This window comes from Erpetoichthys calabaricus, chromosome 11, assembly GCF_900747795.2.
Source record: "Erpetoichthys calabaricus chromosome 11, fErpCal1.3, whole genome shotgun sequence".
NCBI classification, from domain to species: Eukaryota; Metazoa; Chordata; class Cladistia; order Polypteriformes; family Polypteridae; genus Erpetoichthys; species Erpetoichthys calabaricus.
Window position 1 is genome coordinate 164,390,951 of NC_041404.2, and position 14,321 is coordinate 164,405,271.

General features: G+C 41.5%; 1 protein-coding gene across 1 annotated transcript in view; it reads right to left on the bottom strand.

Moving 5' to 3' along the window:
• sdk1a (sidekick cell adhesion molecule 1a) overlaps nucleotides 1–14,321 on the bottom strand; it is a 1,749,737-nt gene that overhangs the window by 486,782 nt on the left and 1,248,634 nt on the right. The window contains exon 9 of the mRNA XM_051933783.1: nucleotides 7,260–7,454. Within this exon, the coding sequence (XP_051789743.1) occupies nucleotides 7,260–7,454 (195 nt within the window). The remainder of the gene's footprint in view (nucleotides 1–7,259; nucleotides 7,455–14,321) is intronic.

A 14,321-nucleotide genomic window follows, 5' to 3' on the forward strand; every position in this document is an offset into this window, starting at 1 on the left:
AAGCTGCTGGAAATGTTCTACCAGTCGATTGTACCGAGTGTGGTGTTCTATGCTGTGGCCTCCTGCGGAAACAACTTCAGTTCAAAAGACACACAATGCCTGAACAGACTTATCAGGAAGGCCTGCTCCATCACAGGACTACATGTGGACACACTGGAAGCTGTTGTGAAGAGAATGGTTGTAAAATGTTATGCCATCAGTAATAATCTCCTCCATCTCCTTTAGGAGAAGCTGTTTTGGAGCACTTTCAACTTGAGGCTCAGTTCTCCACGGTGTGCTAAAAAGTGTTTCTGGGGGTCTTTTCTGCCTGCTGTTTTCAGACAATTCAATGTTTGATTCTGAGGTCTCAAAATAAATACTTTTATGCGTCAATTTGAAATTTCTGAACAATTTATGCTTATTATTATTCACTATGCTATTCGTCTAAGTTGGATTGAAAACTAAATAATTAAATTAGAACTCAGCATTAACATTTGCATTGCACCTTCTACTGGAATGTATCATGTAATGCATGTAGTAATAAAATGCATTGCATTAGTCATTCCAACAGATGGCACATCACAAACATTTGTATTGTACTTTTTCTTATTCTATTAAATCATCATTTAGTAATTATGTGTGGTGTATCTATACTACATTCTTTGTGTTTTATGATGTACCCCAGCCTTTATGTTTAGGCTGAAGAGAAAGGTCCCTCAGAGAGTCATCAAGAATATTCTGAATGCTCAGAGTCCCAAAGCATGCAAGTTCCATAAATGCCCACTGAGGGGAACATAGTCAAAAAACCCAGGCTAGACAAGTAAAGGGCCTTGAATAACTATTAGAAAATAAAATATTTATTTAAAAAAAAATGCTCTAAAATAAAAGCAAACTCCATAGAGCACAAAAGGCAAAGGGTTTGCCTAAAGCAAGAATGCAATCCAAAGCAAACAAAATCCCAAAACAGAATATCCAGGGTGAAGTCAAAAAAACAAAGCATGGGGTCAAAAATACGGTAATTACAAGAAGTAAAGAAGAATCACAGACCTCACCAAACACTCCCAGGCTTATTGAGAATGAACCACCAGGAACTGTGGGAGATCCTCTGGATTTAAGGGGTGGAGGGCGGTTCCTGGCAGTGATTGGCAGATAGCCCCACCCACATAGCAAAGCACATAATACATGAAAGTGACATTAACATAATACAATGACCCACAAGTGAATAAAAATACTGAAAACAAGGATAAGAATCCCAGCTGGGAGAGGAAGCTGGCCTAAATGTCACAGAGGAGTGTCGAGTTTGCATTGTTCTAATTTTCTGTAGATTTTCTCTTTCTTTTTGGATTCTGATTTTTAGATTACAGTTGGGACTTGTTTGCCTTGAGTTGCCTTTATAGGTTTACCATTTTGGTCTTCATTTTAGCCATTTTTCCTTATTTCACCATTTTTACACCTTGGTTATTTAATACACAAACATTAATTTGTTTTTATCTATTCACGGCAGAATTCTATGTTCATCCTCTACCTTAAAAGGCATTTTGAGTAATGTTAAAGCCTAAACCTCATGTTGGGCTTGTGCAGGCCATAAAGCCTGCATTTTGATTTTGGGGCCAGGCTGACTGGATGAGACCTATCTCTAGTGAAGTCCTGGTTTGGCTGCTATAATTTCGAGGTCTCACCACCTCACATTTCTTGTCATTTTGTGGTATATACTTCGCAAACAATTTATTCTCATGTAGATTTTTCCTGTGTGTTTCTCGCCACATGATTCTGTCCTGTGTGTTTTTTCTTGTTTGTTGGACATTTGTTTTTTCTTTCTGTTTGTTTAATGTTACTGCTTTTTCACATTTCTTCAGCTCTTATTTAGGGACACTTGAGTAGGGATGTGCTTGAGCTAACTGCATAAGTGGCAGGGTTAAGTGAGGTCTTAAAACACACACTCAGCAGAGCACCACTTGAACAATGAAGTGCTTTAAGAGGGCCTATACACCTCAGTGACTTGTGATTGTGTAATGAATTGCTTGTACACCATTATGCCAGTAAGGTCATGCTGCTGTGACCCAAAACTCAAGACACAACATAGCAAAAGACTTAGTGGTTCAAATAAAACACGTTTATTGGTAAACAGTAGCTTCACAGGCTTTGTCTTACCAATAGTTGAAGATTATCCTCTCCTTCCACGCCTCACAGGCAAGCCATGTAAAGCTCCTCCTGAGTATTACTTGCCTTTCAAGGTGAGGCGGCTCCTTCAACATTGGACCCAGAAGTCCTTTTGGTATCATAGCAACACACAGCAAGAAGCACTTCCAGGTCTCATCGAAGCTCACAAAACAGGGAGGTCTTCCCCCAAAAGCTCCCAAGAACCCCACAGGGTTGCCCTTCCACCCTGCGGGTGTCCCAAATTGGACCATGCCAGAGGAGTACTGTCCTCCCCGGTCCATCCATTATTCTTTCTTCAAGACTGGGATTAGAACCAGGAGCCATCCTTCATCCAGGTTGTCCTTTCATTAGGGTAATCCATTGTCCTCCATCCCAGTCGGGATCCCTGTCCATCCATTAAGGCATTTACAACCAGCGCTCCAGAAAAGTACAGAATGAAGTGCTGAAAGATTCTGCAATCCTAAGGAGGTACTTTTGTAATCTGCCACCCTCTTGCTTTTCATTCCTAGTGTCAACCGGAAAATTGTGCAATCTTATTTATTTAGAGCAGAGTGAAAACTTTCAATAAACAGTGGCTATTTAAAAATGTTATGATTTAAAAAAAAATGTTTCAATATTTATATTGCTCATATTCTATACATCAATTAAGCATTGATTTTATTCTAATTATGAAAGTGTACTATACATATGAATTAGTACGAGGGTCCTCTGCTGCTGTTCTGAGTTGTTCTCAGTATGTCACGCACTGGTTATGTTTCCATGTATTTGGGGTATTTTGTTTTTTTTACAACCAGATACCACTGAAAACAACCGCATACAAACTCAACTGTGCGCATCCGCTCACCTCAGAAAACAGATGTCCCACTGACTTCATGGAAAGCCTCTGAAGCTCACTCAAGCTTTTCTCATTAGTGAGAGGCGCTTCTCATCCATGTGGCACAATATGGAAATTCATCCTGCTTCTCTAATCTGAATCCTTTTTAGCTCAAGAGGGAGTTGAAAGCTTTCACCATAAAAAAAACAACTCCATATTACTGATCCATGCGCAATCCTGACATGGAGTGCTATGGTACTTGTAAGAAAGATGTTAAAAAAGTAGGGGGAAATTCTGGCCAGACATTAGCAGGAATAAACAATAAATAGTTCACCTCCAGGCAGACCAGTTCTTTCTTTGGTCAGAGGTCTCCCCTAAAATGAGGCCACCCCTTTTTATTATTTAAAGAAATGATATGATTTTCACAGGATGCCTATTCAATCCTATCTTTGCAATGTCTATGGTAAAAATCTCTCTAAATTAAAGTCCAGTATGTCACAGTGACTATCGTCCACTCTGACACTGGCTTACTTGCTACAGCACAAATGTCACAATCACATGGTGACTGAAAGTGTCAGAAATTCGTTTGTTTAAATGTTTTAGAATTACTATGAAACACGGGGCCCTTGAATTAAAGTGGTCCATATAGGGCAAGCCAAATATTTCCATTTTGGCCAGACATTCAGTACAAAAAAACACCAGCCGACAGTGAACACATCTAACTCTGGAAAGTACTGCTCTTCAAGCACACATGGATGTAGAAATGTTAAAAGCAGTGTCTGCACATGAGTATTGGACAATCTCCTCGTTTGTCAGCATACTGTCCATTTCTCTGTCATTTTCGTTCTTGCATTCTGGATCATGGAATATGTCTGGCATGTCAATGAGCCATAACATTAGCCCACTGCTCAATGGCTCTGTATTCAGACTTTCCTCTCATTGTCCTTCATTACTCATGCGCCTCCTGTGCTTAGCAGAAGTCACTGCTGGAGATCTTTTCTGTGCCATTACGGTGTGTAGGACTGAATTTTGTGACCATAACAATAACTTTGGTGGACAAGAGTACCAGTCAATTTGCGCAGGCATTTGTCTATCTTGTCACACGTGCTTTCTGGATCCCATTCTTGATGCTCAGAAGATGCCCTCAGCAAAGTTCTTAACACTTAGCAGATGTTATCACTGGTATTTTTTTCCTTTCTGCCATCTCATCTTAATGAGCAGTTTGAAAGATATGAACCCCGATAACTTTGCGGAGGCTGCCACTACCCAAATTATTTTTCTCCTAACAGTGTGTATCACATAATAAGCTTTAAATTAAGACCAAGGTCAAAGTTCTGGCACCACTGCTTTGCAAGCAACTGTGTGACAGATGGGCACAACCTTTAGCATTGTATATATATATATGTATATTGTGGCAGGCGGCCGGGGGTTCATGCCCAGCCGGGACGCCCCTGCACACTATATTCAGGGGGAGCAGCCCAGGACAGTGCAATACCTCCCCCTGGATGCTAGATGGCCTCCCCCCTGAGTTGGAGTGGTGCCTTGGATTCCCGCAGGGCTCCATGGGACTTGGAGTTGGGTGCAGCCCTGTTGGGTCCTGCAGGCAGCACCAGGGGGTGCTGTACCTGGGACTCCTGAGCCCGCGTGGGTGGCATATTCGTCACACCCGGAAGTGCAGCCGGAACTCGGCAATGAAACACCTGGAGAACTTCTGGGTGGACTATAAAGGGAGTCAGCGACCACCACTCAGCGGCCAGAGTCGGGAGGAGGAGTGGTGGCGGAAGAAGAAGGAGTGAGTTAGTGTTGCTTAGTGTACTGTGTTTGGGACTGTGTTGTGGCTGGAGGTATTAAGGGGAAGACATGCCCTCCAGCTGAAGAAAAATAAAAAGTTTATTTGATTTACACGTGCCTCCGAGTCAATCTGTGTCGGGTCGGGCGCAATGTAGTGCCTTTTCTTACAATATAGAGATTTCATTAGTGTCATTGCATGGTTATTTTAGTGTTTCTTTTTCATGAGCACGTCCATTTTGCAATTGCTATGATGCCATTTGATTGCTAGGCTATGTTAGGATACCATTAATAGAGTCCATGCCCCAATTTCTATTAATTTTTCATGCATTACTGTAGCAGTATTTGTTGTATTCATTTAACAGATTCTCATTTTGAACATCCTGATTCACTAAATATCATTTTTGGATTATGTGCTTTTGTCATTTTGTTGTTATAAATGATTACTAATATGTTTTTGGGTGCTGCCATGTTGCTGAAGGCAATGTGTCTGTTCCTAGCCACAAGAGTCAATGAGGGCAGGAGCCATAACATAAGCACCCCATTGCTATAGATAATGGCAGCGCACACAGATACGAATCTAAATTTTCCATTTTACAAATACAGAGCTTAAAGCTACAGCAACTCAACAAAAACATAAAAATAAAATATTTAGCTTTGGTAATGTCCTACCTAGAATGAACTAGGAGGCAGGTGGGAATGTACGAGACCAGAAGATGAAACCAAACAAAATTCTAAACCGGAGACATGTCTTAGCTTTCATGCTAACCAAAACAGAAACCAAAGTGTGTTGTCAACAGTCAAAGCTCAAGCCTGTGCAGTAAAAGTCAAACAAAGAAACGCCCTCGCTAATCTGTAATCTCAGATGGCTAGGAGGTGCATTGTGCTACTCTTTACACTGTAACACTAGTGTGTCACAGGTCACGACCTCTGAGACCACACCCCTTAATGACAGGTCAGAGCATCACAGCCATGAAGCCACAGAATGGTGGCACTTGGTAAAAAAAAATCTGACTCAAAATAAAAAAAAAAAACAAAAAGCAAAACATATATTAGATTGAATATCGTTGTGTGTTAAAACCTAATACTGATGTCAAACTTTTACGTATAACCCAAAGGAGACACCGGAAAATTTAAATAAAAACTTTGTGATAGGATTTGACAAAAATTTCAAGTAATGTTTTAATTTGGATGTAAACACAAAAACAAACAAAATAAGGAAAGCAACATATTGGTAATAAATGTAAAAAAATTTACTGAGACTTTTTGGCTTATATTCTGGTTTTGATTAAAAGTTAAAAAGACAGACATGCATCAGATCTCTGCCTGTTTTAAGATTCATCTTTTGGAAGTCCCCATTAACGTTCACACTTTCTCTCTGTTACTCCAATAATTACTAAGTCCGTTAGAAAAAAGTAAAAAACACAGAACTGAAAGGTATGTGATGTGAGTGCTAGGTGATCCTGGACTTGAAAAGTAAGATGGCCACTTGCACTAAAGGAGTGTTTGAACTTTGTTTGCAACAGCGAGAGGCTAGCACTCAAGCACTACAACAAATACTAATTCTGGTTTTCGCTTATGACTTTGTAAAATGATTGGAGACAATAAAAAGTAATCAGCTTCTTTGCTGTCCTCAAAAGACAATTGCTCATCTCTGTTACTCTTCCACCTTAACTTTAGGATCAGTGTCTGTGTAAGTGTCCTTGTATCTGTGTGTCCATCCGGTTGCTGTGTCTCTGTTACATGCCATTTGGTATATGATTCATGCACTATCAGTTGGAATGAAAAATGCAATGAATTCGATTTTGACATGCATTGCAAAATACATTCCAACAGATGGTGCACTGCAAACATTAATGTTGAATATGTACCAGAGACAGTTGCTACCGGACAGACAGAAATCAGCTTATTAGATTTCAACCTGTCTTAGATTGGTAATATAGCTGGTGAAATAAATAAACTTGTCCGATTGGATTCCACACTGTCAAATTTGAATATAGCTAAGAGTGACTGGTTCCAGTTTACATGAGAACGCCATCATGTTTATGTCAGAACATAACATAATTCTGTTTTAGGGAACCCTTTGATGTAAACCTAACTAGAAATGGAATCGAAAGGCTTTAAAACTCTGAAACTCTGGGAGCTTAACAACAAGAATTGCTTGAAGTGGCCTACTTACTGAGCACAAACTGAAATTTACTGGAAGATACGGTTGAGCTCTAATAAGAATAATTTTTCTGGTCCAAATTTATCGAAGACAGCCCTTTTTCTAGAAGAGTGTGGACCTGGGGAAATATTAGACCCTGGTGCTTTAATATCATAGGAGCTCTGCCATTGACTTTCTAGTCAAGCAATGAGATCACTTCATGGTCCCAAACTTCTTTATGATGGTACTTTGCTAAACTCACATTTACATTTTGAGGAAGCACATCACACGTACAATTACAAGCCCAGCAGGAATTTAAATTCTCCTCACATTTGGAAATGACCCAGCATTCTTTATTTCAATGACACTCACTTGTGACGTCAAGATAGGTGTGGGTTTGGATCTCCCCAGCAAAGTTCTGAGCAAAACACTGAAAGATTCCGGAATCCTCAGGACGCACTTTTGTAATCTGCAACCCTCCGCTGCTCAGCACCTTGTAGCGGCCATTTTTCAATTTGTTCAGGGGAATGGAGTCTTTATACCACTCCAGACTGTTCGCGGGAACTCCTGAAACAAAAACAAGCAGGTAAGTAAATGCAAATATAAAAAGCGATCAAAGTACAGAATCAACGTGATTGTAACAGTCAGGGAGTTCTCCATGGCCAAAACAATTTAGAAGTAACAGTCAGAAATGTAAATAGTCAATGCTGATTTCTTTATCATACTGTGACATAAGTTCAAGACATTTTACAATGTTAATTTCTGTTTGAAATCATTAGGAAAAAAAAGATAAACCGTTCTATTTTTCTATTACTTTTGTTGTCACAGAGCCGTCATTTCTTCCTCTACTCACATAGAAGGTCACTACTATATATATATATATATATAATTGTAGGTGCAAAGGTAAATGGACAGGAGGCCATAATGGAGGACAGCATGGAAGGAGCTCAGCCATTCCTGGTATGGGGACCATGGGAACAGAGCATGGAAGCTCAACCCTATAGGGGCCCGTGGTCACTGCGAGGGGGTGTCCTGATGCCTGAAGAGCCCTGGCCGTCAGCACTTCCGCCACACACTGAGGTGCTGGCAGAAGGAATGCCAGTGACACCCAGAGTGCTTCCGGGTGCTCAGCCGGCACTTCCGACACACCAGTAAGTGCCGGCGGAAGTTCATCGGGAGGCACCTGGAGCACGTCTGGGTGAACATAAAAGGGGCCACCTCCCTCCATTCGATAGCTGGAGTCGCGTGGAAGAGGACAGAGCTCGGAGGAGAGGAGTGGAGGCGGTCAGAAGAGAGGCATTAGAGAGAGAGAGGCCTGGACTAAAGGGTGTTTGTAAATAGTGAAAATGTACAATAAACGTGTGTTGGTGTTTGGACCTTCGGTGTCCGCCTGTCTGTGTCCGGGCTACCTTCCACAATATATACTAGTCGTCCCCCGTGGCTCCGCCTGTGTAGTAGTGAAACAGGACAAACTTTAAAAATCAATAAACAAAATGTATTGCTAGCTAAGCGTAGGTGAGGTACACTCCTAAACACAGAGGCAGACCGACTCTCCACTTCTGACGTCACACTTCCTCCTCCCCTCGGCCCGCAGCCTCTGTCTCGGATTGGCGTGAATATATATCGCTCCTGCAAGCGAACTATGATTCTTAGCGCGATGAGATAATGTTCAAGCAAATTCTAGAAAAAAGCCCAATCTAAATCTGTTAAGTAGTTCTCTCGTTAGCTAGCTAGACAGATGCAAGGCTGGTGCGTGAGTGAGGAGGGTTCTGCCGCCCTCCCCTTGGCCCTCTGTGTCTCTTTTGGATTCATGCAAATAAATCGTACCGCAAGCGAACTATGATAGTTAGCACGATGACAGAAGTTGCACAATCAACCGGAAGGTTCAAGTAAATTATAGAAAAAAAAAAACCCTGATCTTAAAGCGGACAGACAGACAGACAGACAGACAGACAGACATTGGATTTTATATATATATATATATATACACACACACACACACACACAACTCCAAATCAGAAAAAGTTGTAACGGTCCAGAAAATGCAAAAAAAAAAAATATATATATACATATATTGTAATATGCCCTGCGGTGGGCTGGTTATGTCCCTTTGTTTCCTGCCTTGTGCCCTGTGTTGGCTGGGATTGGCTCCAGCAGACCCCCGTGACCCTGTAGTTAGGATATAGCGGGTTGGATAATGGATGGATGGAAATTGTAATAAACAGCCAGGATTCTTACCAGGCTGGGATGCCCCCCTAACCGAAGGACTGGGGGAAGGTGCTTGCATGGGGCAATACATCTCCCCTGGGATGACAGAGGGCAGCCCCCCTGGCTTGCTACAGTGCCACAGGTTTGGGGCATGGAAGCTTAACCCTGCTGGGAGTTGTGGCCACCACCAGGGGGCGCATCGAGTATGTCTGAGTCATCCTCTGCAAGGTTGCTACCACACCCATAGGTGCAGCTGGAAGGAGATAATTGAACATCTGGCACACTTCTGGGTACTCTATAAAAGGGGCCACCTCACTCCATTCAGAGAGCTTGTGGGAGGAGGAGTGGAGGTGGACAAGAGACAGAACAAAGAGCAAAGAAGTAAAAGTAAGAGACCATGTATTGGCTTTGGTGGGCTGGTGCCCTGCCTGGTGTTTGTTTCCTGCCTTGCGCCCTGTGTTGGTTGGGATTGGCTCCAGCAGACCCCTGTGACCCTGTAGTTAGGATATATCAGGTTGGATAATGGATGGATGGATGGACTGTGTATTGGAGCTTATTGTACAGTGCTGTATAAGGTGGGAAACGAGGGAAAACCATTTCCCATGCTTAATAAAGGTGTGTTGTGTGCTGGACTGGGACTCAGTGACTGTTGTGTCCGCCCCCTGGTGTTCACAATATATATATATCCATTCATCCATTTTCCAACCCGCTGAATCCGAACACAGGGGTCTGCTGTTGCCAATCCCAGCCAACACAGGGCACAAGGCAGGAACCAAGCCCAGGCAGGGTGCTAACCCACTGCAGGACACACACACACCAAGCAGGGCCAATTTAGAATTGCCAATCCACCTAACCTGCATGTTTTTGGACTGTAGGAGGAAACCCACGCAGACACGGGGAGAACATATAAACTCCACGCAGGGAGGACCCGGGAAGCGAACCCAGGTCTCCTAACTGCGAGGCAGCAGCACTACCACTGCGCCACCCTATCTATCTATCTATCTATCTATCTATCTATCTATCTATCTATCTATCTATCTATCTATCTATCTATCTATCTATCTATCTATCTATATACAGTATATATATATATATTAAATGTTTAATTGTGGGTGCTTCAGAGACCCCCTCACAATTTCACAAATGATTCTTTCAGGGGAGCTCATGCCTCGTTTCTCTCAGTCGTCACCACTGTAATTCCTTTTGGTATCAGGCATCAGGCAGACACAGTTGTGTAGTGGTAGGTGGTGTGGCGTCTGCTCTCTAGTGATCTGGGTTCACTTTCAAGGGTACGTGGATTTTGCATATTGTTCCTTCGGGCTTTCTCTACCTATTCTGGTTTCCTTTTATATGCCACAAATGTTCTTACAAGGTTAACAGGTTATTCTAAATTATCCTGGTATAAGAAAATGCACTTTTCTGCCTTGTGCCTGGAGACTCCAGTGCAGAAAATGGATGGATGCATGTACTTATTCTATTTGTCATTCTATAAACTGCTGTCACTTTTGGAGATCTCGTCTTATTCCACTCAGTATTCCTGATGAATCCTGCAAACAAAACACACATCTGAATCGCCGCCAGCTGCTTCAAGGTGCCTAAACACATGCAGGCTTCATCTGGGGGGAAAAAAACAAAAACAAACAACATTCGGCTGCCTGCCACCACACATCTCAAAGCAAGTTACAAACAACAAACTTTATTTCACAAGTCTTCAGTCTCCCACGCTCCTGAGTGACCCGCTGGTGTTTAGAAATGATCACGCACTTTGTGACAACTTGTTTCATCTTCATGTTCAGCACGTCCAGACATGCAGTTCCCCCTGATGGCAGCTGGCAGGGCCAACTTCTTGACATTCACCTGTTCTTGCCGCATGTATAGATCTTAATAAAAAAAAAAAAGCCGTGATGGTAAAAGCAGACTCTCTAGAGCGTCATTCTGTCTGTCTGACGTGAATTGAGACAAAGTGAAATGTAGGAGCCAGAAACATTCAAGGAGCTTTTTCACTGGCACAGAGGCCTGATGTGCAAGTCACTGTTATATGTGGCAGATGCCCAACTTTCTTGACAAACTCTCATTGAGATGGTGGAATGTTCTGACTGCCACTTTAATAGATAAAGTGAATTAGGGTCAGAGGATAGAAAAAGAGTCTTGTACTGTCATATTTCAGGCAGCATTTCAACCCTGGCTGGGGTTCAAAGTCATGCTTGTGGTCTGTTGTAATTTGTGTAATTTGTGCGATTTACTTGTATTTATGTTTCTTTTATTTATTAAGTACATTTTTGTTTGAGTTAAAGATGCTAAGATTTGCACTGGGCGTGACAAGGATGGATAGGATTAGAAATGAGGACATTAGAGGGTCAGCTCAGGTTGGACAGTCGGGAGACAAAGTTTGGACATGGTTTGGACATGTGCAGAGGAGAGATGCTGGGTATATTGGGAGAAGGATGCTAAGGATAGAGCTGACAGGGAAGAGGAAAAGAGGAAGGCCTAAGTGAAGGTTTAGGGATGTGGTGAGAGAGGACATGCAGGTGATGGGTGCAACAGAAAAAGAGGACAGAAAGATATGGAAGAAGATGATCCGCTGTGGCGACCCCTAACAGTAGCAGCCAAAAGAAGAAGAAGAAGATTTTTGTTTGTGTTGAATTGATAGTGGTAATGGTTATGTCCCTTGTATTTGGTGGGTGGTTCCCACAAGTGGCGGGGCCATCTGCCAATCACCAGCAGGAACAGCCCTCCACTCTGTTTGTGGGAGGGCCTTCCACAGTTTTTGGTAGTTCATTTTGAACATGCTAGAGAGTGGAGTGCTTCTTGTCTTTGCCTTTGCCTTGTTATATCCCGGATCTTCAAACCTGTGCTCTGTTTCTCACCAACATCTTTGGATTCCATATTGGGACTGTGTTTAATGATTTTCAAACCTCCACTCTGTTTTTGACTATACCTCTGGATTCTGTATTGGGACTTTGTTTACTGCTGTTGCCTCGCCTTTTCAGGCAATTCCCTTGTGCTATTTGGAGCCATGTGCATTGCAAAGCCTTTTGTAAAATAAACCTTTTTTTTTTTTTTCAAGGCCCTTTCTTGTCAGGGTTTGATGGTATTCTTTGAAAGTGCTTTGGAGCTTTTGGGACTCCCCAGTCACGACATGTACAAAGTGGTGGGATTAAGCTGTATTCCATCTGAACATGGGTGACCAAAGGTTTGAAGTGTGCCACTGTGATCTGTAAGGTTTATTCCATTCACATTATTTTCTTTAAAACAGGTAATTGAGGTCATAAATAAATACAGATGAATCCACACAAACCAGTTGACAGAGAGAACCTGAGAAGAAAAAACAAGTGGAAGACGAATCAAGCAGGATGTTTAAAAGTGCTCACTGTTTGGTGATGATCAATATATGGCCAGGGGCTACTGTCTGCTGTTTAAAGTTTCCCTGTAAATGAATCCTATGTTTGGCAAATGCACAATCTTAGTTTGGAACCTGAAAAAGTATAAAGCTTGGGCAACTGCACTGAACATTAGAGTTCATCTACGGATGGATGGTAGACATCACTTCTGCACATACCTAGGAAATACACCTTTCGCATTCTCTCTCAACGTGGCCAGATTGACTGCAGGACCCCCTCAACATCGTCACGCTTTCTCCAGTAGCTCTCCTTCGATTATTGTATTGTTGTGAGTGTCTAGCCAATATTAAAAGAAGCCAAGTATATTCTTTCTTTAGTGCATCCGCCACACTCGGCATTGCTGGGGGGCAGAAGACCAGGGACACCTGGAGTGCTTCCGGGTGCACAGCCGGTACTTCCACCACACTGGGGAGTGCCGGCGGAAGCTAATTGGGAGGCACCTGGAGCACATCCGGGTGTGTATAAAAGGGGCCACCTCCCTCCATTCGATGGCTTGAGTTGGGAGGAAGAGGACGGTGCTCGGGGGAGTGAAGTGGAGGCGGACCAGAGAAGAGGCATTGTGAGGCCTGGACTTTAGGGTGATTGGTGCTGCGGCACTGGGTTGTGTGTGTGTTTCATTTGTAAACAGTGGAAATAAACGTGTGTTGTGGTGCTTAAAATCATGTCTACCTGTCTGTTTCTATGCTGGGCTGTTCCCCACAATATATATATATATATATATATATATATATATATATATATATATATATATATATATATATATATATATATATATATATACTAGCAAAATACCCGCGCTTCACAGAGGAGAAGTAGTGTGTTAAAGAGGTTATGTAAACATATATATATACATAAACATATATACTTATATACATATCTACATATACACATATCAACATATATACATATATATATATACATATAGACATCCACATATATATACATATATCAACATATATATACACATACATATACACACATACATACATACACACATATATATATATATATATATATATATATATATATATATATATATATATATATATATATATATATATATATATATATATATAAATATATATATATATATACACGTACAGACACATATATATATATATATATACATATAGCAAAATACCCGCGCTTTGCAGCGGAGAAGTAGTGTGTTAAAGAGGTTATGTAACCATATATATACATAAACATATATACATATATATACATATCTACATATACACATATCTACATATACATTGCTATATATATATATATAGCAAAATGCCCGCGCTTCGCAGCGGCGAAATACTGCTTTAAAATTTTAAATAATAAACTGAGGGAAATTATACCAATAATTATTTGTTAAGGATCTCTTTGTATACCATGTTGTCAGTTCGCCCCTCCGGTTGTAATATGACCAAGCTGTGCGCTGAGCTTACTCTTGAGCATGCAACGTATACTTGGCCATGTGAAAAGCAAATCAAGAACAGCAAGACCGCGCCAGCTGCGGAGCTCAGCTTGGAGCGAAATGAAGTGAATGAAATGAGGTGAATGGGAGGGGAGATGATCACATGACTCCAACACCCGCCTTAACTCTCCATCCCTCCACAAACACACAAACACAGTCTCTTGGATCCCAACTCTCCTTTATATATATAGATAGCAAAATACCCGCGCTTCGCAGCAGAGAAGTAGTGTGTTAAAGAGGTTATGAAAAAAAAAAAAGGAAACATTTTAAAAATAACGTAACATGATTGTCAATGTAATTGTGTTGTCATTGTTATGAGTGTTGCTGTCATATATATATATATATATATATATATATATA